This window comes from Parasteatoda tepidariorum, chromosome 11, assembly GCF_982258835.1.
Source record: "Parasteatoda tepidariorum strain Cologne lab strain chromosome 11, Ptep-v5.0, whole genome shotgun sequence".
Lineage (NCBI taxonomy): Eukaryota > Metazoa > Arthropoda > Arachnida > Araneae > Theridiidae > Parasteatoda > Parasteatoda tepidariorum.
In genome coordinates this window covers 52,731,376-52,758,298 of record NC_141765.1, presented here as the reverse complement: position 1 = coordinate 52,758,298, position 26,923 = coordinate 52,731,376, and the positions used below count along the sequence as shown (strand labels likewise).

Below are 26,923 nucleotides of genomic sequence, written 5' to 3'. Positions count from 1 at the left end.
AAATCATTTAATATAGGCTATTTTTATTTCTTAAATATTCCAAATTTTACAGTTTGTGTTATTCAGTGAGAAATTAATATGTAATGAGAAAACACCATGTTATGTAGATGCTTTTTTACTATCCAAATTAAATTGCCTTAATAGATTTAAATGAGTAAAGTTCTGAATATTTTGCTTTTCGCACAAATAACACATTCTTAAAGGAAAACAAATCTATATTTTATCAACTTACACTGCCACACTGTTCTGTTGTTCTGCTCTTTAGGGTTACTTTATTTTTAACAATTGGTCAGTTTAGCGATAATGTCTATTTTACGCATTCGCCACAATACTGAGAAAGGAGAAGGTTAACGAATACATTTAGAGGTATACTTTCTACATTGTCAATGAAACATTTTAAAAAGGAATTAGAATTTTTGTATGTTCCTCTTTTATGAGAAATCTGTATTAAATTAAATGCAATCATTTGAATTAGGTGCATGCTATTGATGATGACGAGGATATGCATGCTTCATCAATTGAATATAGTATCTACTCAAACAATGCCTCAACTATTACTGACTTGTTTGGTGTGTCCAAAGATTTAGGAGAAGTTTACTTGAAAAAAAGTGTTTCTCAGCTTGGTATGATTTTTTATTGTTTCTATCTTTTTTTATTAGAATTTATTCTATAATTCTGAATTATTCTAATATCAATCATATTTTGAAATGATTGTTGCATTATAAATCTGCATTTTTACATTAAAGAAAAGCTTATTCCTTATTCGAGTAGCATCCATTATTCATTTTTTGCTTTCTTTTTTTTTAATCTATACATATACAGTCAACACCACTTAAAGAAATACCATTTGTTCCAGCAAGCACTATTCAATGAAGCAGGTTATTCAATTTTAAATGCTTAATTTTTAAGAAATTTAACTTTTTAACTGTATTTAATATAGTGCTTTGTTTTATAAATAAACTCAATTTTATGATGAAAAAACAATTATAATTTAAACTGTCTGTGTTAGTATTATAAAATATGAATGTCATTTAAAGTTTTTTTAAAAATAAATCTATGCTAATGAAGAAAATAATACAGGTACTATGTATATTATTATTTTGTTCCTTTAAAAAAAATCTGTATTTGAAGTATATGTTTAATTTCTCAATTTATCAAAATTTGATTTTCCCTCTCTTTTTTTACTAAAACTTTTATGACTTGCGTATTCCTTTAGAATAATTTAAGTTTTTTTTCTTTTCTATTTCTAAATTGAGAAATTCCAACTTAATTTGCTATCTCAGTTTGGGATTTTTGAAATTTATTTCTTCCAAAACTTCTTTTCTCTTTCAATTATTTCAAATCACTCCTTTTCATGAGCATCTTGTATTTATTGGAGTAAGCATTATTCTACTTTAGAGAAAGACACACTGTGCATTTGTGTTTTAGGTTTTTGAAACTTTTTCTTATCAAACCTAATAGTACATCAAGAGGGGACAATAAGTTTTCACTTTGAAACAAATAATTCTGTACCTTTTTACATTCTAAATTATGTGTGAGTGAAGTAAATAAAGAGGAGTAAAATCTCTTTCATTCACTCCAATGTGTAACTGCCAGCAAGATTTGATTAATTCTTTAACTATACTCCTGTTCAGAGCAACAAATGAACAAAAAGTCCCTATTGAAGTGACCACCTATTATATTCTTAACTGAAAATTTCATTCTGGCTGGTGAAAAATTTTAAAAAATAAACAGATTATTTCATTTCAGTACCTCTTTTTTATGCAATTAAGCAAAGACTGGAAACAACAAATATCCATTTAAACAAGGAAATTTAACATTAGTTTTAAATAAAATTATTTGGTTCCATTAAATTTTATTCGTATAAGTGGGTATTTTGATTATCCAAAAAGCAATTAAGTGGGGACGACTATATATTAAAACATTTTTGTACAGACAAAAGCAACACAGAAAATAAAACAAACAAGCCTTTTTTGGATCTCAAGGTAGAACCCCGGGGACTTTAAAATTAATGTAAATTTCGAAAAGAATTTGACAAGTAGAAAGAAAAAATGGATTTTTTTAAAAAAGGGTGAATAATAATTAGTTAAACAAGTATAAAGTGATCTAAAGATGACAAATAGAGTGTCAAATTTTGTAAAAATTTTAGTTTTCAATCTGTTTTGTTATAAAGTGTCATGTCATATTTTTTTTATCCAGCTAAGAAATTAATTTATATTTTTTACTCCTTAATGATCAAAATTTTATTTAATTTAAACCTTAAATGAGATATAAGAAGTAATTAATTCTATAAAAAAATTATTCAACAATATATGCCCTAATGAGATAAATTCTGTAATTCTTCACATTGATCTTGAGTACTCCAGACCATGCAGATCTTGCGGTCTTCGAAATATTTGTTATTAACCTTTCTCTCCAAAACATTTAAGTTTTCATTGTATATATATATTCATGTTTGGTATGTTGAATTTTACTTAAAGAAAGATTTGTTTATAATTTTTCATCAAACACACTTCAATTTGTGTAGTACATTCAAGGTTTATTTTAACTAATATTTTTTGGCAGTTATTTTCTTACTCTATGACAATTTTCTCACGTTTTTATATGAGTTCACTATCTTAAAAATTTGAATTTTAAATAAGGTTGTCTAACCAAACTTCAACTTCCCCTGATGATTTGAAGCACCATTTTTATATTCTTCAAAGGATATTGAAATACTTTTTACTCATTTCTTCTAAATAAGATTGAATTAATACCTACAAATAGCTTGGTAATTCTTTATGCAGTTGGATTATTCTTCCTTTTTTTAGATTAACAGTTGTGTTGGAAACCATTAAAAGATGAAAACATCAAAATAAAACAAGATAAAAACAACTTCACTGATCTCTCATTTGTGTAAGAACTTCACAAAATTTTTTCATAAAAGGTTGATGTTAATTAACTTGAACAAGTGAGATTAAAGAGAAGAGCTGCCATTGTTAAAGGTTTAAGAATCACTGAGATAAATGATAAAGTTAATTTATTTAATGATTAAAATATATTACTTAATTACCTTGTTATTTAACTAAATAAATTTTAATGTATCTCTTATTGCAAAGTAAATAAGCAGAGAGATTAGCAATTGTATTTAAGATTAGATATTTAAAATCTAAGACGTGAAAAGAAAAAGCAGTGCAGTTATATTTTTGTTGTTTTTTTTTCCTTTTAAGTATTTTAAAAAGCTGCTTCCTGCTTGTACCAGAGGAAAGTATAGCCTACTCTTCGTTCTACTTATGATTACATTATTTTTAAGTATATGTATCTGTACCTTTAATTGCTTATAACAGCTTTTGTTTCTTTTTTCAGTTAATCAAGCGTTTCAGTTTTTTATTCGAGCTCGTGACAGAGGTGTGCCTCCACAAGAAAATGAAGTTCCAGTCAATGTTATCATAGTTTCGAGTAATGTTGTCTTACCAAAATTTGAACAGCAAAAATATGAATTTTTTATGTCTGAAAAGTCACCAATCGGTACCATTGTTTCGACTCTCAATGCAAGCAGTGCTGAACCCATACATTATGGATTTGTCCCTGCTCCAATAGATTCTCTAATTGAGCTTCACCAGTCTGTTTTTAGTATTTCAGAAAGTGGTAAAATAGTTCTAAATTCTGCTTTAGACAGAGAATCTACTGCTACTTATAAACTTGTAGTGAAAGCTGAAACTAGTCTTAGTCCTCCCTTGATTGCTTTTTGTGATATAACTATAAATGTGATGGATGAAAATGATAATCGACCTACATTTGAATCTAACCCTTATGTTTTAAATATAGCTGAAAATATTGCAAAAGGTACTAGTATTTTGAAAGTGGTTGCCAAAGATGCTGATTCTGGGACTAATAGTGAAGTTGTGTACTCCTTTGGGTCAGATGTTGGTAACACTGCCAATGTTTTTCGTTTAGACTCATCTACAGGCTGGATCACTACATTAACCTCCCTTGACTATGAAACAGTATCATGGTATAACTTTAGTGTTACTGCAAAAGATAAAGGTCATCCACAACTAACATCCTCAACTACAGTCATGCTCCGAATACAAGATTACAATGATAATCCTCCAGAATTTGAAAGGCAACACTATGATGCTGCTATTTATGAACATGCAGTACCTGGAACTGTAATAGTAACCCTAGAAATTAGAGATGCTGATTTTGAGCCAAGTAAAAATGATTTTTACATTACTAAAGGTAACCAACAAGGACAGTTCCACGTTCGTGAGAATGGAGAAATTTTTATTAATAAACTTTTAGATCGAGAAAATATTGCATCTTATCTTCTTGAAGTTCTTGTTACTGATGGTTTATTTGTTTCAAAAACCAAAGTTGCGATTGATGTATTGGACACAAATGACAATCCTCCTATTTGTATGAAAGTAAGTTACCAAGCAGAAATTATAATTTTCTATGAATGTTAGTGTGACATAAAGATTGTAAAAGAAACAATGCTTCAGTCAAAAGAATAGTTTTGGGATACTTGTTTGGCTTCTGATAAATTATATATATATATAATATCATTTAGTTGCATATAATTAATAATAATATTTTCACTGTAACGAAATCAAAGAATTTTTTTTAATTGAAGAATTCTTTCTGAAAAATTCCTAGGTAAATACCACTGAGTTAAAGAGCAGAACCTGTTATTCTTTGTTAACTTGTATTTAACAGTCTGTAAAGATGTTGAAAAGAAAACATTCAAAATTTCAAGCTTAAAATGTGATTAGAAATATTATGTGAAATCCTTAAAGTATGGAGTGGGGATAATTTCAATTTTAGCTATGCTCCTCAAAAAGGTTTATCCAAGTGTAAAGAGTTATTTAGTTTGTAGTGTATTATTAAGCTAAATATGATAAAGCTTCCATATTATGCAAAAGCAAATTTGAGTATCTTTTTAGAGAAAGGAGTTTCTCTGTCTAATTCAATTTTAGAGAAACCAATATGTCAAAGTTGATCTATAGTGAAAGTTCATATACTACCCAACTGATATCAGAACTGCTAATTGATGCAATCAATTTGTAATCTGAATCTATCGGCAAAATTTTAAAACTTATATGTTTAAATGATTTATTTAAACTCAAGTGTGCAGTAGAAAAGTAATTCTGAAGCAAAAGATAACTATACATTTTGTTTTATTTCATTTCTTAAATTTGTTATGCAATTGTTTTAAAATTTAAAAGAAGAAATATTGAATGATACAAAAAATATATTCTAAAAATTATTATGTACAAATTAAATAGATTTCTATTCTCTTTTTATTGCACTTATTCATCTAAATATTTTTGTATTGTAAATACTTATGCTAACTAATTAAAAATATTGTTGTATTTTTTTTTTTTTTTGCTTTATCTATTCAAAAATTAAGTCTGTCAATCTTCCTCGTGCTGAGCTAAAATTACCAAAATTATTTTTCATTTTATCTCTTGAAATGCTCTTAGCTGAATGACCTAATTATCAGGTTTAAATTTTTTTATTTACATGATTTAAAAATAGGCAAGGTTTTGGCAAAAAAATATTAAATATTTGAACAAAATCTTTTATCATAAAAGGTAATATCTAATTAATTCATAGTCAAAATTCTTCGTTAATAAAATTTCTATTATTTCTAATAATTTATTTTACTACAACTTGCTACTTAACAGTGTGTGTTTGCTTAATCATGAATCAATTTATGTGTATATATTAGTATGTAAGGCATTATTCTTTCTGAGTTGAAGGATTGCGAACTTATAAAAACTTTCAGTGTTTTATATTATTTATTGTAGATGGAAATTTTTGAAATAATTAACTTACGCGAAAAGATGAAATTCTTGGTTCAGAAACTATTCAATTGAGTTTTATGCAAAAATGATCTTTCATATATGTCATCTAACCTCTAAAACTCTACTCATGAGTTTCAAATCACCCTAATTATGTATCTACAAAATGATTTAATTAACAATTTTTTTTTAGTCTAAATACTTTGAAAGGATTTCTGAGGCAATTCCTCCATACTCTTACATTTTAACTGTTGAAGCAACTGATGCAGATGATGGTAAAAACGCCTTACAACTTCATAGTCTTACTGGTATGGGATCAAAGGACTTTGTTATTGATTCAGCAACAGGTATTAGTTTTCAAACTATAATCATAATCAATTGTATCATAATCATATATATTGTTTGTTGTTCCAATAATAATGAATTAAATATTGTAGTTTTTAAAACACTTTTTATTTATTTTTGAAAAATACTACAATATATAATTTGTTTTAAGTTTTGTTTATAAAATCTAAGAACAATTCTTATTTTTTTAAAAATGGAAAGTACTTCATAAAATTTTACTAATTTTATAACTTATCTGTTTTGTAAAACATTTTTTTGAGTAATAAAACGTTAAATTTATTTTTATATTTATGATGCGTTTTAAGTTTTGAAGTTTCCAGTTAGTTAGGAGAAATTATTAAAACAATAAATATATCTTGACAGCTAAGTTTTGTTTTATGTTTTTGAAAACTAATTTTCTATTTTTAGGAATTATCAAAACAATTAAAAATCTTGACAGAGAAGTACAGTCCCGTTATAATTTAATTGCTCATGTTCAAGATAGAGGACATCCTGACTGGGAATGTAAAAGTGCTATTGAAATACATTTAGAAGATGTAAATGATAATGCACCTTCATTTACCCAACCAATTTTTACTGTTGCCATTGCCGAAGATGTTCCAGTTGGTTCTTTAATTAGTAAAATACATGCCATTGATAAAGATTTGGGTAAATTTTATTGCATCTTTTATTGTTTTTTTTTTTCTAAAATAAAACTTTTTATAAACTTAGTGTACATATCACGCTTTTTTTGTATAATAGAATAATACTTAAAGATATTAATTTTCTAGAATGATTTCATATTCAGTTTGTGAAATCAATATAGTCACTCTATCTGTAGTGCAGCAACATATTGTCACCACACTATGTTACTGCACTTATTCATATCATTATTATTATCATCTTGTCTAGATCATTACTTTACTTAGAAAACAGAAAAAAAATCATAAATCTTGTCAAAATCCTAATTTCAGAACAGTTTAGATAATTTATTTTACTCATTAAAATGTCTGAATGGAAATTATCATTGCTTTCAATATTTCCTCCCTTCCGTCAGCCAAAAAATCATCCATGCTGTTACTGATGATTCTTTTTATGCAGATTTTAAATTTTGAATAAATTTTTAAATGTAAAGCTCTGTCCTAGCTTACTCATGGATCTACTTTTATTGAGAAATAAATCTTATATGGTAAAAAAAACCTGATTATAAAAAAAATTTTAGCAAATAAATATTTTTTTAAACAAATTAAGTAAACAAATTTATTTTTTCTATGAGCTTGGTCTTCCTTTTCTTTATACCAAAATATTAAAACATATGAGTTTTAATTTAGAGATATAAGTATAAATTTAGTTTTTGATGACAATTTTTCTTTCTCAGTTTCAAATATTTTCCAACATAGAAATTACTTTTGTTTACAAGTTATGCCATGAAAACTAATAAATTTAATCAATACTTTTCTCAGAAAAATCTAAATTTTTCGTTAAAATTTTACAAAAATTTTTTTTTCTTTTTTAGTTTTCTTTAATATGTTTTATGTTAGTTAAAGAAACATAAATGGCATGTGGCAAAATAGCCCTCAAACATGACTAATCCATTACTTCCAAATTATTTAACAATGGTTTAATGTTCTCAGCTATTTGAACCATCAGGTTCTCCAAAGTGTACTGTTTTCACCATGTATTTTTACATATTATATTTTATAGATTTGTATTGTTTTTGCTGTTAGTATCAACTATAGTATGTCTGTGGAATGAACTTCCTCTAACCATTGGTTTGGATACTGGCAGTGACTATGGTTTAACCATTTCAAGTAGGGGCATTGGGTCAATATTTAAGACAGATTTTGGCTCAGATCAGCGAGAGAAAGAGAATATGGGGAGAGAGAAGCTCCCCTCTTTGAAATGGGCTATCTGTTGTTTCCATCACAACAGATGACCTTAGACTTTGTGGCGCGGAAAGTTCTTTCTATAGACAAACTATATTTTCACTATACTTGATCTCTCGTTTTTAAAGATTTCTAATCACACTTACATTAGCATTTTGCTTGTCATTTTCATTAAATAAAATTTGAGACAAAGAATTTTTTGTGCAGAAAAATTATGTTTGAACAATTTAAAATTCAGTAATTTTACTATAAATTTAATCAAACACATTTCATTGTGTCATCCCTTTTGAATCAAAATGTTAATCCTGTTATTATTGAACTAGTAATATATACAGTCTTGTCTGTTTATGCCTGTACAAATTTTTAAACCAAAAAGATTTTAATTCTTGTATAAGTTTTGAACTATGAATTTCTTAGTGAACTTTTAAATAGTTCTTTACTTTTTCAGCTTTATGAATCCCTTCATAAATGCTTTTGTTTTAAAAGCCACCATGGCCAAATTAAACTTTTTGATATTGTTTATTAAGATCACCTTTGAAGACAATAATATGAGCTTTAAAAATAATGAAAATCACTTCATTACTGCTGTGACCAATATAGTGAGCTAAAATACAAAGAAAATTTACAAATAAATTAGTACAGTATAGAACCAATTAACCGGGATGCTCAGGACCATCGCTATCCCGGATGTCTGAATTTCCCGGTTTTCTGGATCGGCCAAAAGTGCCGTTAATCGATGTTTTATCAAACCCAAATTACAAGGAAGAAGTTAAACATATTTAAAAATAGGGAAAAAACGAAAAGATCAACTAAATGAGGAAAAATGGTAGAAAAATAACATTTAAAAGGATAAAAATATTTGCAAATTTAAACAAGAAAAACAAGTTTAAAAAATACGAAATTTGCATATTTATTTTTTGATAATAATTAAAATCCCCCCAAAAAAACTTAATGATAAAATTTATGAATGAAAAGAATTAATTTATTGAGTACGAAATTTATCTAAAGGAGGAAAAAAACAACGCAGTGGAATCAGAAAAACAGAATAAAAAATAAAAATAAAATAAACTACTATCATCTTTATAAAATAATCACCTGCTTTTATTAACAAATAATTATATGCTTAAATTAATAAACAATCTTCTCCTTTTATTTTATTTTTTTATTAAAAGACTATTTTTAACGAAAGCAGATGTGATTGCACATCAAGAAAAACTTGCTAATGATATCGCATTTCTAAGAAATCAGAATTTATTCAACAAAAAAATATTGTTTCGTTAATTGATGTCAAATAGATGAATATAACTAGTGATTAAATAATGCATTATCCGAAATAGGAAAACAATTCACCATAATAAATAACAAAACTGAGTAACTGAAGTGGATGATTTAAAATAAATCTCACATTTCACCTTTAAAATCAATACTCTTAGCCAGATGTTTCAAGTTCCTTAACTCAAACATTCATTGCTATGCCTGTGCAATGCATTTTCCCCACTCCCTCGTAAATCAAAGAGAAAACGAAATCAGCTTGCCACTTCTTTAAGTTTGATTGATGGCAGTTTATCAGAAAAAGAAAATGAACGCAGGAGAAAATAAAAAATTTGTCCCTTCCCTGCCCCCTCTGAATCTAATGATCTTCAAGATCAGGGGAAGAATTAAAGTTCCTCTGGGCAAGTGAGGAGAAGAATTCCCCCCTAGTGGGAAAACGAAACAAAATTCTTCCTGGTTAGCTGGATACCGGATAAATGGTTCTCTACTGTATTAGAAAATAGCAGTAACTACAAATTTTCCCATATTAATTGGGTATCTAACTCAAGCAAACCAAATTAATGAGGCCAATCTTTAACTGTACCATGTAAAATAGTACATTATAATAGTATTGTACCATGTAAAATAGTACAAGGGTACCTAAGTATTAATTTTTTGAGAGTTTATCATTTTCATGGTTAGAATTTTGCTAGAAATAAATGCTGTTGTGAAATTAGTGTTTTAAAATCAAGTAACATTTATATTTCAAAATTAAGTAACTTAACTATTCTACATCTATCAACTAATTAAACTGCTGTCTTCTAAATGCTAAAATTATAATCTTTTATTGCTTTGAGTAGTTAAACTTTTATTATTTCTTTGTGATTTGAAAATATTATTATGCTTTGTATTAGGTTTATGCTTTATTTCTTATAATATCTATTACCTTTTTAGGTGCAAATAGGAAAGTAAGTTATTCATTTGTAAATAATCATCTTGGGCAGTTTGAAATAAATCCTAAAACAGGAATTGTTCGTTTGAAGAGACCTCTAGATCGAGAGACCGAATCTGAATATAATTTAACTGTTCAAGCTACTGACCATGGCTCTCCTTCATTATCATCAACTGTTTTGTTAAGTGTAACAGTATTAGATGTGAATGATAATCCACCAGAATTTACAAACAAAATTATTTTTGCAACTGTATCTGAATCAGTTCCAGTAAACTCTGAAATTGCAACTGTTCATGCTACCAGTGAAGATATTGGAATAAACGCTGAAATATCTTATTCAATCATTGGTGGAGATGAGCAAGGAGTTTTTGAGATATCAACTTCTACAGGTAGTCAACTTGTTTATTTATGTTTTCATATAAAATTAGTGTGCAATTTTGTTAATTAGTTAGCAATTTTTTAAAAATAACATGCAAATTAAAATAAGATTTGTTCTGCATTACCTTCCTAATGTTCTTATCATCTACTATTTACAAGTTGCACACAAAAATAAAAAATTTCCACATATTTTCATTATATTCGCTATATAATAATCAGCATTTTGCAAGTTTAAAAAAAAATAGTTACATTTTTAATGTACCAATTTTATTACTTTTGACCCTCAAATAACCCTACATTTAAATTTATACATTTTTTTCAAGACACATTCTTTTGTTCTGTAAAAAAAGTTTGTTTAAAAAAGAAGCAACCTGTAGAATTTAACCTGTGCCTAGGAGCATTAAAAAGTTAAAGTACCTAGCTAAAAAACTGTAAGTACTTTTTTTAAATAGTTTTAAAAAAATTTAAGATAAATATTTGTGAACATAAATTTTCAGTTAACTTAAATTTTAGTTAGAACGCTTTTTTTCCCTACAATAATATCACTAATCTATTCACCCGTAAAATGTTCAACAATATTTTTTATGTATTCTTATTAGTAAACAAAGTCTATATGTTGTTTTAGGTAAAATAAAACTGTTGAAGCCACTAGATTATGAAGCTGTGAGAGACTTCTTTTTGACAATCCAGGCTGTAGATGGTGGATCTCCTCCTTTGAGCAATCAGGCAGTTGTGAACGTAACTGTCACCGATTCAAATGATAATGCTCCTGTATTTAGTCAACCTTCATATAGGGCAATAATTAGGGAGGATGCAACTGTTGGAAGTCAAGTTATCCAGGTGAGATATTTAAGTAAATCTATGCAAATTATGTGTGAAAATTCTAGTTTTGATAGGATTCAAAGAATTAAAATATAAACACAATGAAAATTTTGTTTTAACTTTTTGATTGCTATTTGTAGATGAAATATTTCTTTTATCTTTGTAATGCATTTATTTTAAATCAGAAAGAAATAGCACTTAACTCCATTGATTTTGAATATCCTTGCTAATACTAATTTAATGTGATTTTTATATTCACTGAAAGTAATATATGAAATTTTGTAATGTATATTTTTGATTAACTTTTTGATTGCTATTTGTAGATTAAATCTGTCTTTTATCTTTGTAATGCATTTATTTTAAATCATAAAGAAATAGCACTTAACTCCAATGATTTTGAATATCCTTGCTAATACTAATTTAATGTGATTTTTATATTCACCGAAAGTAATATATTAAATTTTGTAATGTATATTTAATTTCTTTCAAACAACTTTCATTAATTAGTTTAAAGATTTTAAAATAATTTTTTATAGAACCAATCACATTTATGAAATACAAAATTTATTTTCGGTCAGATATGAAAAAAACTACGCATTTAATTTGGCTTATTCTAATATGAGTGCCAGAAATTAACATTTAACTAGACTTAGCATTAGTGACAAAATGGACAATGTTCAGTTCTTTTAACTATTTATTTTTGCATTCTTTTTGGCTTATTATCTTTTATATTTGTGTGAATAATAGGTTCTAGCAAATGATGCTGACAGTGTCCCAAATGCAAGATTATTTTTTTCAATTATGTCTGGTGATGATGACAACTATTTTGCAATGGACAGTACTTCTGGGTATATAAAGGTTTCAAAAGCTCTTGATAGGGAAACTGTAAGTAGTTTCAAGTTTTTTATATATTTATTTTAAATCAAAAAATATATTCTATTAAGGTCTATTATATTACTGCATCCTGTTTCAAAATAGACCAGTTTTGTTCATCTTATTCACATTCTTGCTTTTATGCAGTACTTGGTTATTTTTTACTATGAAGCTAAGATTAAGCAAGTATTTACATAATTATCAATTGCAAATTCACTCTATCTTTAACTATTTTAATTATAAACTATTGATAAAGCCTGATGTGTTTTGAGAAGTCTGGTGCTTTGACGAATTTCTAACTCACCATCAAAATAGTCCTAAATTTAGATACAAAAATAAATTGCAATATTTATTTATTTATTTTTTTAATTTGATTAATTAATTTAGTTTTTTATTAACTTATTTATTTATTTATTAGCAGCATACATTTTTTTTACTGAGAATGTGAGCAATAATATATGAAAAAGAGCAAAATGTTAGACATTTTTATTTTTTCTAATATCAATACTGAAAAGTGAAAAAATGAACGTTATTTGATTTGACCACATAATTTCCTTTTTACAATCTTAATTCTTTATGTTTATAAAGCTAACAAATATGGCACACCACCAGCCAAGTTAACTTTTTCCTTGCAAACAAATCATTCCTCTGCTATTTTTAGGAATTCTTACCACGCATTTCAACAAAATTTCCCTTTCATTGACCATGTCTTTCATATTTACCATGCCACCTTATTTTCCTTCTTGAAAACTTAATATTGAAATCAGCATTCAGTGTCAAACTATTTTCAGCTATTGTACTTTATTTCAATTTTTCTTGCAAAAACTTATTACAATATGGAAACTTTTTGTTACTAACTTGTTAAATGCTTAGTGCCAATTGAAATTTAGACAGTGATAAAGAATACAGCTACAGTGCCATGGAAAAAAAAACTAAAAGATGTAACACTTAAAAACTAAACTTCGAATTTTGTTTGAATGCTAATAAATGCACTAAAAGTAATATATGAAAAGTGATACAGCTTTGATAAAAAAAATATTCCTGGGAAATATAAGAAATTGCAAACTAGTGCTCATGAAGAATTGGAAGGAGCTGTGTAATAATAGTTCTAAAAACATTCCAGTAGTGACCCAATTCTAAAAAGTAAAGCCATGAACCAAGGATATGCTGATATACTTTAAACTGCTCAGATAATTGACTAATAGTTAGTTTTAAACATATCTATACAAGTCATTAATAGGAAATCTGCTTCTGCTAATGAGCAGACTGTTTAAGATGAGTACTCTGTTTTGTCAAATCCTTGAATGGCATAAACAAAGTTTATTTTATTAGTCAAGTTTATTTACAATTTATTACAGGATCTTAACAGTAAAAGGTGATTCTTGAGAAAGAGGCAAGAAAGACAGATTGTCTTATTTCGTGCTAATATGAATGAAAGCCATGGTTTGAAGCCATTAATAATTGATTAGTTTATAACACTACTTTGTTTTAAAGATGCTACTATCCATGCATTTTTGAAACCAGACAGAGATGGATGACATCATAAAATATTCTTTAACAGAGCAAATTGCTTAAGTAATATATACTGCTCAAAACAATTGAAGGATATTGTAAGTCTTGTATAAAATAATGGTACTATAAGCATTTTTTTGCATAAAATGGAATAAGAGAGTCACTAGTGCAAATTTTTCTTATTTTCAAGCTTTGCAGTATGCAAATTTTGAGTTAGACATCGAAGACGAATGACTTTGATTTGGCTTTCAACTTAATGTAATACAAAGCGGAAAAAAATGACCAACATTCAGTAAGTGCGTTGTTTCGTTGAGTGTGATGTCTCAATGAAGTCACTTACCCGAAACAGAAGCGTAGAGAGTTGTTGGCCGGTTAAAGGGGGGCAAACACAAGCCAAAATAGCAGAAAAAATGGTTCCAGGATCTGGAACCATTTTTTGGTGACTTAAAGGTATTCAACGTTTGCTAGCCATCCGAGGAAACCTTGAAACGATTTTCTTCTAAGGAAACACCTTTTTTTTATTTGTTTTTCTCATATGCACAAATTGTTTTTTTTTCTTTTGTACATAAATGCTCAATAAAATGCATTTTTTTCTGCCAAACAAATGTTATTTTTATCTCATATTGCCTACTGCATCTGTCTATAATGTATCAATTATTCAAAAATTCTCCAAGTGCAAGATCAACCCACAACCTCAATATCCTTTAATTGTTTTGAGCATCGTACTTCAGCAGAACAAATAACTTCAGTAATGTACTTCACTTGAACAAATTATGCTCTTTTTTGTCATTCGCTCTTTTTAAAAGTAGTCTGGCATATATATATATACTGTTCCAAAAAAATCAAGATTATTTTCTTTGACCCACTATGAGGCGTGCAGCATGTAAAGTTTGGTTCAATTTTTATTTCAATAGTTTTGAAATGCCAATAAAAACATTTTAATGACTGGACATATCAGATGCTGAGGGAATCCCCCATGGTACTAGAAGAGTTTAAATATCAACAAATTAAAAGTATGACTAGTCTAACAAAATTTCAATAAGACTCCTAAAGAAAAATATTTAATGCAAGCATTGAATGTAATTGTCCAATTTTATAGTTCTTCAAACATTTCTGTCATAGAAATGGCTAGCTTTCGTGAAAAACAAAACAACATAATCCATTCTACAATCTGTCGGTAAAAACAGTCCTCTCTGAATATGTATTTTGTATCAAAATAGTTGATAAAGAGAAAAGGTAAATGTATTCCATGTTTTGTTTTCTTTTTATTTTTTGTATTCTATGTTTTAGTCTTTTAGTTGTTTTTTTTAACATTAAATATTACAACAATAAACTAACAGTAAGGACATTTTCATCTGCTATTATGAATAGTCATTATATGGGACTTAATTATTCAAGAGAGTTTGTGAAATGTTTTAATAAATTTATTTAATGTATAGATCTGCTTTAAAGACTCATTATTTTATAAATAAATTTTATTAAAATAATTTAATTAGAAAAAAACTTTTTTATCTAAAATTAAAAATTAAAAGTGTTTTGATAAATGTTATTTAAATAGTGAGAATTGTTATATAATTTCATTTTCATATACTGGTTATTAATCTCAATTTTACGTAGCTCTAATCAGATCAGTTAGTTCATTTATTATTTATTATAGATACCAAACTATGTTCTACAAGTTATGTGCTCTGATAGTGGTATTCCTCAACTTTCTACAACTGCTTTTGTAAATATTGATGTATCGGATGTTAATGACAATGCTCCTATGTTCTCTCAAAGCAACTATTCTATCATTATTCAGGTACTAAACTAATTAAAATAAAAATCTCATGAAATGAAATAAATGTGTGAGCATTCTTAGCAACATTTGTTCATGTATGTTTGTAATCTGTATACTCTATTTTTTCTATAATTTTTATTTCACCAGCTTATTTTTACATAAATGTGAAAAATTATTAACTATTTTTTAGTTATGAAAAATTATGAACTAATCTTTTATTGACAAAATGATTTTTGAATTCAAGTTGGAAAATGTTCCTTGTTCAGACCTACGCATAACAAAGTCTTTTACTATTAATTATAAATATTTAAATCAATTGAAAAATTTGGTCATGATAGTTATTTAGCATTTTGGCATATCAAATTTTTCAAACATAGAAATAAATTTAAAAATGGTATGAGGGATTCTAATTGGAAATCTCTTAATCACTGTTTAAAAAGTAACAAATGAAAGGAATAAAATATCATCAGGTATAATTTAAGTAGGAGGTTTTATGAAATATTACATCTAAGTATTTAAAAAATGATTGGTACATGACTGATACTCGACTGGTCTGGTAGTGCCCTACCTTTTCGGTAATCATTGAAGCCAGCAGACTTGCATATTGCTTTTTACCGGGGGACACTAAAAGTATCTCTCTATGAACAAAAACAAAAAGTTTTTAAGATTTGCACCAAATAAGACGAGTCTGTTTAGGCATTGCCTGTTCACATTTTAAACCTTTAGTTTTACCTTCTACAAGATTTTTCTGATCCTCTTCTCTTCTTGAACTTTTGGAAGTTTATCAACAATTAATTTTAGATAAACCACTTTGAAGATCAGGAGCAACCCCAACAAAAAATTATTACTGAGTTATATACAGTTTGTAATATATATATATAAATATATAAGCATCTATGAAAATGCATATTTGTTAAGAGGTTTTGAATTTTTTTACAGGAAGGCAGATCTATTGGTTTCACTGCTCTCAAATTCGATATAGTTGATGCTGATGCTTCTCCAAATACTGATCCTTATTCTCTTGAAATTTTATCTGGCAATGAAGATAATGCATTTCGTTTGGTTCAACAAGATTCATCATTACGAACTGCTACTAAATTTAACCATAAGAAAAAAGACACATTTGTGTTGCATATTAAAGTATCTGACAATGGTAGTCCCTCTTTGAGTAGTGATACTAGGGTGACTGCCATGATAATTGAAGACAGTCAGTTTCCTCCGACAGTATTTCCTTTGGAAGTTGTTATTAATTCATTCCGTGATGAATTTCCTGGGGGTGTTATGGGTCGTATTCATGCCACTGATGGTGACCCATATGATAAATTACATTATGAAGTTGTTTCTCCTTACAAGGATTTGTTTTCCGTTGATAGAGAAGATGGTACTTTAGTTGCTAATCCTGGTCTGGATGTTGGGTCCTATAATGTGAATGTAAGTGTAACTGATGGGAAATTTACTTCATATGGCATTATTTTAGTACAAGTTAATATGGTTAGTGAAGATGCTGTGAAAAATAGTATTGGCATGCGATTGAAAAATATTACACCTGAAGATTTTATTATGAATCACAGGAAAAATTTTCTGAAAGGATTGCAAAGTGCCTTAAGTATTAGATCTAAAGATATTGATATTTTAAGCATTCAGCCTGCTGAAGCAACGACTTCCAAAGTAAAAAGAGAAGTTAATCGTGATCTGGATGTTTTGTTTGCTGTACGAAAAAACTCTCATTCATATTATCCTGTAAAACAGCTTATGATGAAGTTCAAAGAAAAGCAATCTCTATTTGAAACATCTTCCAATCTAAAAGTTGTCAAAGTAAGTTGCTTTTAGCTTGTTATTGTAATATATTTTTATTACTATGTTATAAATGTAATGATATTAAAAAAATTTTTAATGTTGTTACTTTTCTTTTAGATTATTAAAGATCGCTGTACTTCTGATCGGTGTATTCATGGAGAGTGTGTTGATCGCATTGTTTTGGATGAAACGTATGTTGTTAGCATAACTACTAAATTATTGGGTTATGTGTCGCCCCAACATGTAAGAAAACTTGAATGTGTTTGCAAATCTGGATATGGAGGTATGGTTTTTTTTCAAATTTATTTGAAGTTAAAATAACATAGAATAATTATATTATTTACAATTTTAAGTTACTTTTTGCCACTAAGTGTGACAAACATTTCCTTCTTTTAACATCTGGAAATGACATTTCTTATAGTTATGCCTTTATTTCCGATAAAAATTTAAGTGATGTTCAGTATTTTAACTAATTAAAAATTATATTAAAAACATATTGCAATTATAAACATGTAATCAATGTATTCATATGTTATTATGTTGAGTTAAGATGCTGTGAAAAATGGCACTGACTTGCAATTCTAGTAGAAAAATTTATGAAGTGAACCTGCAGCACCATCCTCATACCTCCAAATTTGTTTGGAACCTTCAAAAAATCAGACAAAGTTTGTTATTGTAAAAATTCAGCTTAATTTAAGATACATGTAGCAAAATTTTCAAATATAAGGTCCGTAAAAACACTACAGAAATTCTTATTAAAGTTCCTTTTACACAATATATATATATAATATTATCTAAATATATATATAATTATATATAATTATATATATATATATATATTTTCATGAACATACCAAAATATTAACTTCTTATTTTAAGCAATTATTTACTGATGAATTATATTATTACATCTAAACTACGACTAGTTAAATGTATACATCCTAATTAAATTACCAAAAAGTTTTTTTTCTTCAGATTTTTTAGAAAATATTCCCATTATATTATCTAAAAAACATTAGAAAACATATTACTCTCTAGTCTATCATCTGTCTAATTTATTAGTTGTCAATCCTAAACTCAATTTCGATTAAAACCTGCATATTTTCTTGAAACACAGACTAGCTTTTACTTATTGCCAAAAAAGTATATGAAGGGGGAACTTGTAAGAAATTTTTTGCATCTTTAAAGTTAAATTGGAAACATTTTTAAGCTATATTTATTCAATAAATCAATATACTCTTTACAAGTTTTTAGTAAAGCTTTTTTCATTAAACCAAAATATAATTCTATACCTAAAGTTTTAAAAACTTTGAAATTGAAATTTTTGTAGAATAATAAACATCTCACCCATCACCTAAAAACATAATGAGGTATTTTTATACTTGTTTCAACTGCTGAAGTATTTTTAAATTTGATCATTTGTTGTGTCTGTCTCTTCTGTTGTGCCTCTTTTGGTTTATTTCTTTGTAACATTCAGTAATGTCTTTTTAGGAAATCGCTGTGATATAGTTATTAATGAGTGCGCACGTAATCCTTGCTCATCCCATCATGTATGTTTCCCACATCCAGCAGATTTAGGATATATTTGCCAATGTCCACCAGGTAAAACTGGACCATTATGTGATAGAGATAAAACTAAAGTTTGCCGTGGTAGTAATTGTTATGAAGGTAAGAACCTGTTTCTCATTAACAAATTATAAATATGTTGAGATCTGTAAAACAACATAATATAAAATTGTATTTGACTATAAAAGTGGTATATTTAATTTTTTCTGTACTTGATCTCTGGATGTTATTAGTTCCGTATTTTCGGACCTTTTAGCTGGTCACATTCTTTCTACACAAAAGAAGATTTTCTCGATGTTATCTAGCCTTATCTCAATGTAAATCAATCTAGCATTAAGTTACAATCCTTTTTACTTTATTCATAAAAATTACAGCTGTTCTAATTTATACTTGTTGCTGACAAGTTAAACTTTAAATACTAGAACTAGAATCTAGTTTTCCAGGTTTAAATAAATTGATAAGGTAATCTTTTAATTGTGAAATACATCCAGTGTTAAGGAAAATATAGGAAATACATACTTACATTTCATGAATTCAATTCTATTTATTTATTAAATTGCAAACAACCTAGTAATTAAAATAAATTGCAAAAAATTTATACAAAAGTAGTAACTTTGGAACATTCCCATTTTGTCCAGTTATTACTAGAATATTTACTTTTTAAGAAAATATATGTTCTTAAAAAAATATAATTAAATTAAATACTACTAAATTTTGCAGAATTTATTTTTGCTTTATTTTTATATTTCTAATTAACAGTTCTTTTTTTTCCAAACAGTATAAAACTCAAGCTCAATTTTTGATTTTAAAAAAAGTATAATAAACTACAATATTGGTGGTTCAATTAAAGTTTTTTTAGCGCATAGATTTTTTTTTTCTTTGCTTTGATAGATTTTTGTATGATAAGAAATTTCGTAAATAAAATCTTAATTTTGTAGAAAAATTAATAGCATTTATTATATTGCAGAGAAAAATCCTATATCTTATAATGGGAAAAGTTATGCTCGCTATTCCTTAGCAAACCCATTTGAAAGACATTTAAGTATTGCAGTTAGTGTTCGAACTGTACAAGCAACTGGAAATTTGATGTATGCAGCAGGAATCAGAGATTACAGCATTTTAGAGGTAGGGTTACTTTGGTGGTTAAAACTACAGATTTAATACTTCTATGTTTTTACATATTTTTTATCATTGCAAGTAGAAGAAACTTAATATGCAAACTTTATCTTTTTCTACATTTATTTCACTGATATATTCTTATTTTACAAAGCCAAAGAATTATTAAAATCTATTGTTTGCAGGTTTGTTTTCTCTTATTCTAGTTTTCTGTCAGATGTCTACTTAGTTTCTTAAAAATATTTTATTTGCTGTAATCTTTACGTTATGTTTATAGGTGTGGATGTGTAATTAGAAAGCAATTTATATTTCCAGCAATTCTTAAATTATAACTATTTCTTGCAACTAATAAGATATTTCTCTCTCTATGTACTTGAGGAAACCTTAGAAATTTAGTTCATTTGCTAATGATATCAAATTGTTTTTTGTTGTGCGCATAGAACCAAATTGATGAAGCATTTATTTTTAAAATATGTATTACTAATGGAAAACATAATATATTATATAAGAAGATGGTCATAGAACAGGAAATTCATTAATCCAGAAAAACCATAGAAATATCAAAAAATTTAATTAAAATACCCAAAAAATTAGTGAAAATGGATTAAAATGAGTTTTATGTACTCAAAGTTCAATATTTTTTCAAAAAAAAGGTGTCTATTAGAATTTTTTCTAACTGATGCTCAATTTATATCAATAAATTAATAACTTCTAATTTATTTATTTAGTTAGTTTACTTTATGAACCCATTTGAATTTGTAATATGATTAAGAATTTTTATCACTTTAAAAAATATTTTTCTTGCAAAAACTTAATTTATCATTTGTTAGAAAATATTATACTATCAAAATAAATAAAAAATATTTTACAGTATTAATGAAATTTATTTATTTCACCATAGACATTTATGGCAACTGGTAACAAATATTTCCTACAGTGATTAGAAGTTACTTCTGATCTGTCATAAATTGAAGCAGCATTATTTATTAAACTTGTTTATTAAAATCATCTATTATATTAATTTATTGACTCCATTCATGTAAAATATTTAAATTGATTTGTCTAAGTGTTTTTTTAATTTGTTTATTTTTTACTTTAATTGCAATTAAAAGTTTTGTAATATATTATTGTACATGAATAACACAAAATAGAAAATTAACCCAAAAAGTAAGGAAAATTTCTGAGTATTTGTGACTATCCTGTAATATTTAACATTTAATAGATTCCTTTTCTATATATGTTTTTTTAATGTTTTCATTTTAAATTTTTAACTCCAACTTAGCTCAAAATATTTTTACTCTTAGATTGTGAATGGATATGTGCAATACCGTTTTGACTGTGGTAGTGGAGAAGGATTAGTTAGAGTAGAGCATCCTCAAGTAAATGATGGACTATGGCATGATGTTTGTGTTGAACGAAGAGGTAATGCTGCCGAAGTGATAGTTGATAAAGTGCATCGTTCATCTGGAAATGCTCCTGGTGTTCATGATATTTTAAACTTGGATGGAAATGACATATATTTTGGAGCAGAAGTACGACATCACCCTGCAGTATTTGGATATGAAGATATTAGAATGGGTTTCGTTGGATGTATGGATGATATTAGGATAGATGAAGTATCATTACCTTTACATGTGGCAGGTGGAAACAATGTTGTTACTTTGCGAAGGTAATCTATTAGGAACATAATCTTTCCTTTATTTTTCTTACCTTCCAATGTTCTTATTATTTAATACAGTTTATTAAACTTGTTTTTGATTTTCTAGACTTTGATTATTTAACCATTTTATATTTCAGGTTTGCAAATGTACAGTTCCAATGTGCTGTCCTCTTTGATCCTGGAGTATGTGGTAGTCAACCATGTGCTAATGGTGGTGCTTGTAATGCTACAGGAAATTCCTTTACATGTCAGTGCCTAGCACGATTCCTGGGACCTCGTTGTGAAATTGATACAAATCCTTGTGCCTCAAATCCGTGCCTTAACGGTGCCACCTGTCATAATGTGAATAATACTTTCCATTGTGATTGCCCTGAAGGATTGAGTGGAAAACGTTGTGGTTATGGTCGCTATTGCAATCCAAACCCATGCCACAATGGAGGTGTTTGTGAAGAAGGGACATATGGGCCATTATGTAAATGTAAAGGATTCTATGGAGATATTTGCCAGTATGATGTCAATGAATGTCAAGCTAATCCTTGTGCTAATGGTGCAACTTGTGAAAATTTTGATGGATCTTTTCGCTGTCAATGTCCACACAATGTTACTGGCACACTTTGTTCAGAACTCCTTTATACGAACTCCATCACGTCCACGCGTTGGAATACAACCATTGAAGAAATAGTTGGAATTACAGTGGTTGTTATTTTTATCATGCTTTTAGCTGTTGTACTTGCTTGTTGTTGGAGAATCAGACATAAGGTAAAAAAAAAAATTAAAAAAATTTTACTTTTACTATAAGTAAATACATTTACCCTTATTTAATCATTTTCAGTGAAAATAAAGCCAATGAGAAGCTGGTACTTTTTTAATGTTATTAGATCTACTACAGAAGAGCTTTGAACTATTGTCCATGCACTTTTGTTCTTCTGTATGCATAGTTTTTTTTACTGGTCCCACTATTAATGCTTGCCTTATTATGTTAATGATAGCTAATTAAATTTTTTTCAAACCTTATAAGTTCCCACATCTATCATTCAAAAAAATTAATGACTTTAAGAAAATGTTAACTGGGAATGCTGATATTAAGGATAAAGAAGAAAATGACAATTTATTTTAATTTTAAAATAATCTCTCAAACATCAGTTTTGATGATTATTCATTAATTGAAAAAAAAGCTGCTACATTTGGTTTGATTTCTGTTTAAAAATAGCAGCCAAAGATAAAGAAATAGAGGATGATACCAATAAAGTTTACCTAATCAATACAGAACTAGTTTTAAACATTTGTAAAGCACGTAAAACTTAGAGGACCTTTCTTTATTCTGATAAATTAATATAAAGAAAAGTTGAAATTACTTGTTGTATAAGAATGTGTAACAAAGTATGTGCAGTGTAGCAAATCAAAATATCTGAACATGAAGTAAGAAATTTATTTAGCCATCTTTCTTTGTATTGTTTCCTCCTATAAGTTTAGTTTATATCTGTTGTAAATTTATTACTACCATATATTTTTTGCAAGCAATAATACACATGCAAAATTATACATTATGTTGTTAGACTTGCCGCCCCCCCCCCACATATATCATTCGAAATTAATGATACCATCAAAAATATACTCTAGTGGTTTTACTGCATTTTTTTGTCATCTTTTCCAAGGGTCTTATTTTTATATGAAATTTAAACTCAATTTAATCTGTCAAATTTATTTGAGAGGAAAGTATAATATGTTACAGTTATCAATGTCTATCTAAGTTTTAAATCACAAATTCCTTTTAACTACCTAATGAAGAAAATCTTTATATTTTAGTGCAGTTTATTTTTATTCATTACTTTAATTAATCTTTTCCCTTATATATACAATTTTAGTAATAGATAATAATTATTCGCTACTTTTTTTTAAATGCTTATAATTTTGTAAATTAAAACTTTTACCAAAAGTTTCTTTGAAAAAGTAACATCTTCTTTTACAATCAAACTGTTGCTTAAAGCTTTTAACAATAGCGCTTCATCTATCTAGATTTCTGTGAAAGGCTGTAACTTTTACTTTGTTTGAAAATGAGTCTGTGAGAATAAATATTTAAAAGTGTAGTTTAAAAACATAAAATCTTTACAAAAGATAAAGGATCTATAGTTTTCAGTTACTGTTTTGAAAATATCTATAGAATTTATTCTCCTGTTTGCTTTTTCGTATATTTTAATATTGCATTTTATTTTATGAAATAGTTCATAGTTTGAAGTATTTCTATTAAAATAGTGTCAAATATTTTAAAGGAGCATATATTTTTACGAAAATGCCAAATAGAATTAAAATTGATTTTGTTTTTGAAAAATATAAGAATGTTAAATTTTAACTCTTCTTTCAGTTCTTACCTATATCCATTTAAATATTAAAACTTAATGTTTGTTCTTTATTACAGCGCCGCCAGAGAAGGTCAAGTTTGCAACTTGAAGATGAACCTGGTCCAAATGAGTTCATGCTGAAAAATTCAATCATTGAGAAAGACAACGTCAAAAGAGTTAGCAAAATAAGCAATCTGGATGCCACTTTTACTACTCCACCGTTACCACCCCGTCCTGTATCTTATACTCCTAGTACTCAAGAGTCTCTGAGTGTTTTGGCCAAGTTTGATACTGTTCATAGCTATGGAAGTGCTGCAGAAGATCTTGATGGCAATACACCACGGTATGGGGGCCAACTGTTCCAAAACATTAGCACACATAAGAGTTCTCATGTTAGTGTCCCTCCATCCCTCACCCCTCCTCCACCGTCCAGCTCTGATTCAGACTCCCTTCTGAAAGCTGGGTGGGAAACTGATTTGAATTCTTCAAAGGAAAAAATATATGAAGATAAAATTCAAAACAGTAAGTTAAGCATGGCTGTGTTTTCTTTTAATTTTTTAAGTTTTTATTTATTTGTATAATTTGATTTTATTACCTGATCTTACTTTGAGCAATTTATGTTGATTTATCTATTTTTTACGTTGCTCCTTAAAAAAGTAGAGTAAATACACAATTCTTTTATTTACGCTTATTACTTTATTTTTTCATTAGTTTTACATTATCAGCATATAATGTCAGCTGTTCTTAATTTATTGTTTTAAGAAGAAAAGAAAATAGTGGGGAATGAAAATCTCATGAAAACGATATATTTTCCAAAATTTTACAAATGTCCTAAATCCCCTTTAGTGAAATATGTAGTTTCCCTTTATCAAAAGGTTTTCATACTATATACAATAAAATATTGCAAAAGTATAGTTTTATTCTCTCTTTGCATAAATATTTTTCATGAATCTTATATCTTTAATTTATGTACTTACATTTACTCTTTTAGACTGTTAATTATCTTAGCATAAGCCTGGTTTCTTTTGTGTGTAACAAACTGTTTTATTTCCATGTTATTCAAAGAAAAATTGGTGTAAAAATGGAAAACCTCAATAAAGACTTGTTCTAAAGCTTAAAGATAAGTGTTAAGGCTAGTGGTGACTAATAGCTTTCAAGCTTGAAGAAGCTACTGCATTCAAAATATTCTTTCTGTGTTAACACAATGTAGATATGTTTTTGAAAATGATAACTTAGTGTGGATGAAAATCTACTGTTATTGTCTAGTTAGTCTGATTAATTGTGTGGAACGTGAATATGCATATCTCCCAACTATAAAAATTTTAATTTTTTGGTTAACATCAAATAAATATATAAGTTGTTTGTGTGATAGTGGCAATGCAAATAAATTTGAGGTCCTACTAAGTATGTTAGAAACCCCATTATCAAAAAATAATTATGAATTCCTCATTCCATTTTTATATTGTTGACTTCTAGCTATGTATAATTTACCAAATTCTTTATAAATTATTTTAAAACAAATTGCAACAGAGCAGTACAGTTGATTTATTACAAATTCTTTACTACTTGCAATATTGTTATATTTACAAAAAATGTGTTGGATAAAAATATTAAATATTTTTTACTTGCAAAAATATAAATTTTTTGCCATTTAAGTTCTGTGCCCTTCTACACTGCAGAGCATATCGACTATGACAGACTTAAATAAAATGAAAATCTCAATTGAAAAACTTTCTGTGTACATTGATCAACTTTTGTAACTCTTTCGTCTCCACTTCATTTTGGCGAAATTTTGTTTGAAAATCGCGTATTTTTTTGTGAAAATTTTAATTTTTATAGAACTTTTTATTGATTCATACCACATAATGAGTAGGGTAGAAAAAAACTACAAATAGAAAAAGTTGAGTAAGAAAAAAGTGTATGAAGGAAGCATTTATCCACAGAATGTTGTCTACGTTTTAATAAATGTGAGATTTTATAATTTTTTTTAAATCTAGTAAACATCGTATCTCGAGGTTATTTTTTAAAATCGCATGAATACCAATATCGATTTTAAAACTGCGGGAATATGAATTCTGATGCATAATTTTTAAGTCACTTAAACATGAATCCCAATAGTTGCTTTTAAATCAGGTGAATACGAAATGCTATATTTGATATAAAATAGTGAAAAATAGGAATCAAGATGCGCGATCTTAAATCATGTTTGCATGGTGAAAAAAAGCGAAAAATCTTTTTCTCAGGAACTTAAAAAATACAAACATTCTTTTAAGATTCAGATTTTTTTCTTTTTTAGTAATAGTAAAAAATTTTCCGTTAATGGTATTTGTGTATATTATACTGATCTGAACTTTGTATCTCACTGCATTTAATGCTGATTCATGGAATTGTTCCAGATTAGTCAAATATTAGGCTTAACATTAAATACTTTTTCCTAATTCAAAATGTTTATGTGGTGATTAAGTACTGCCACCTCATTTGTATTGAATATAAAATTGTGTTTGTCTAAATTCATGTAAAAGATTTTCATATTAAAGACTTTCTTATTTTGAAAATAGATTTTAAAAAAATAATTACAAACTTCCATGAAATAAGATACTAATTTTGTAGTAGCTTAAATTGTGAAAAGACATTAAATCATAACATTACTGTAACTCTGAAGCATTCTCTTTCGCTCAGAATGTTTTCCACACCTTGTGAAATAAAAAGTAATATCTCATACATACTAGAAAATGTTCTCATACTCATGGAAAAGTAAGTATCAAATATGTTAAGAATAAACACAGTGCAGTTATGCATCAATAATCAATTAAAATTTTAGAAGTAAAATTACTAAAAATAAAGCTTTTGTTAAAATGGAGCATACACATAACTAAAGAAG

General features: G+C 27.4%; 1 protein-coding gene across 7 annotated transcripts in view; it reads left to right on the top strand.

Moving 5' to 3' along the window:
- Window positions 1-26,923, top strand: part of LOC107448983 (FAT atypical cadherin kugelei) — a 653,420-nt gene that overhangs the window by 615,661 nt on the left and 10,836 nt on the right. For all 7 annotated transcript variants that reach the window (XM_071187808.2, XM_043040631.3, XM_043040626.3 and 4 more), the window contains 15 exons: window positions 476-623; window positions 3,346-4,406; window positions 5,980-6,133; window positions 6,540-6,779; window positions 10,202-10,588; window positions 11,203-11,417; window positions 12,147-12,284; window positions 15,442-15,585; window positions 16,504-17,379; window positions 17,479-17,644; window positions 18,853-19,029; window positions 19,895-20,052; window positions 21,348-21,712; window positions 21,841-22,462; window positions 24,120-24,564. In XM_071187808.2, the coding sequence (XP_071043909.2) occupies window positions 476-623; window positions 3,346-4,406; window positions 5,980-6,133; window positions 6,540-6,779; window positions 10,202-10,588; window positions 11,203-11,417; window positions 12,147-12,284; window positions 15,442-15,585; window positions 16,504-17,379; window positions 17,479-17,644; window positions 18,853-19,029; window positions 19,895-20,052; window positions 21,348-21,712; window positions 21,841-22,462; window positions 24,120-24,564 (5,296 nt within the window). The remainder of the gene's footprint in view (window positions 1-475; window positions 624-3,345; window positions 4,407-5,979; window positions 6,134-6,539; window positions 6,780-10,201; window positions 10,589-11,202; window positions 11,418-12,146; window positions 12,285-15,441; window positions 15,586-16,503; window positions 17,380-17,478; window positions 17,645-18,852; window positions 19,030-19,894; window positions 20,053-21,347; window positions 21,713-21,840; window positions 22,463-24,119; window positions 24,565-26,923) is intronic.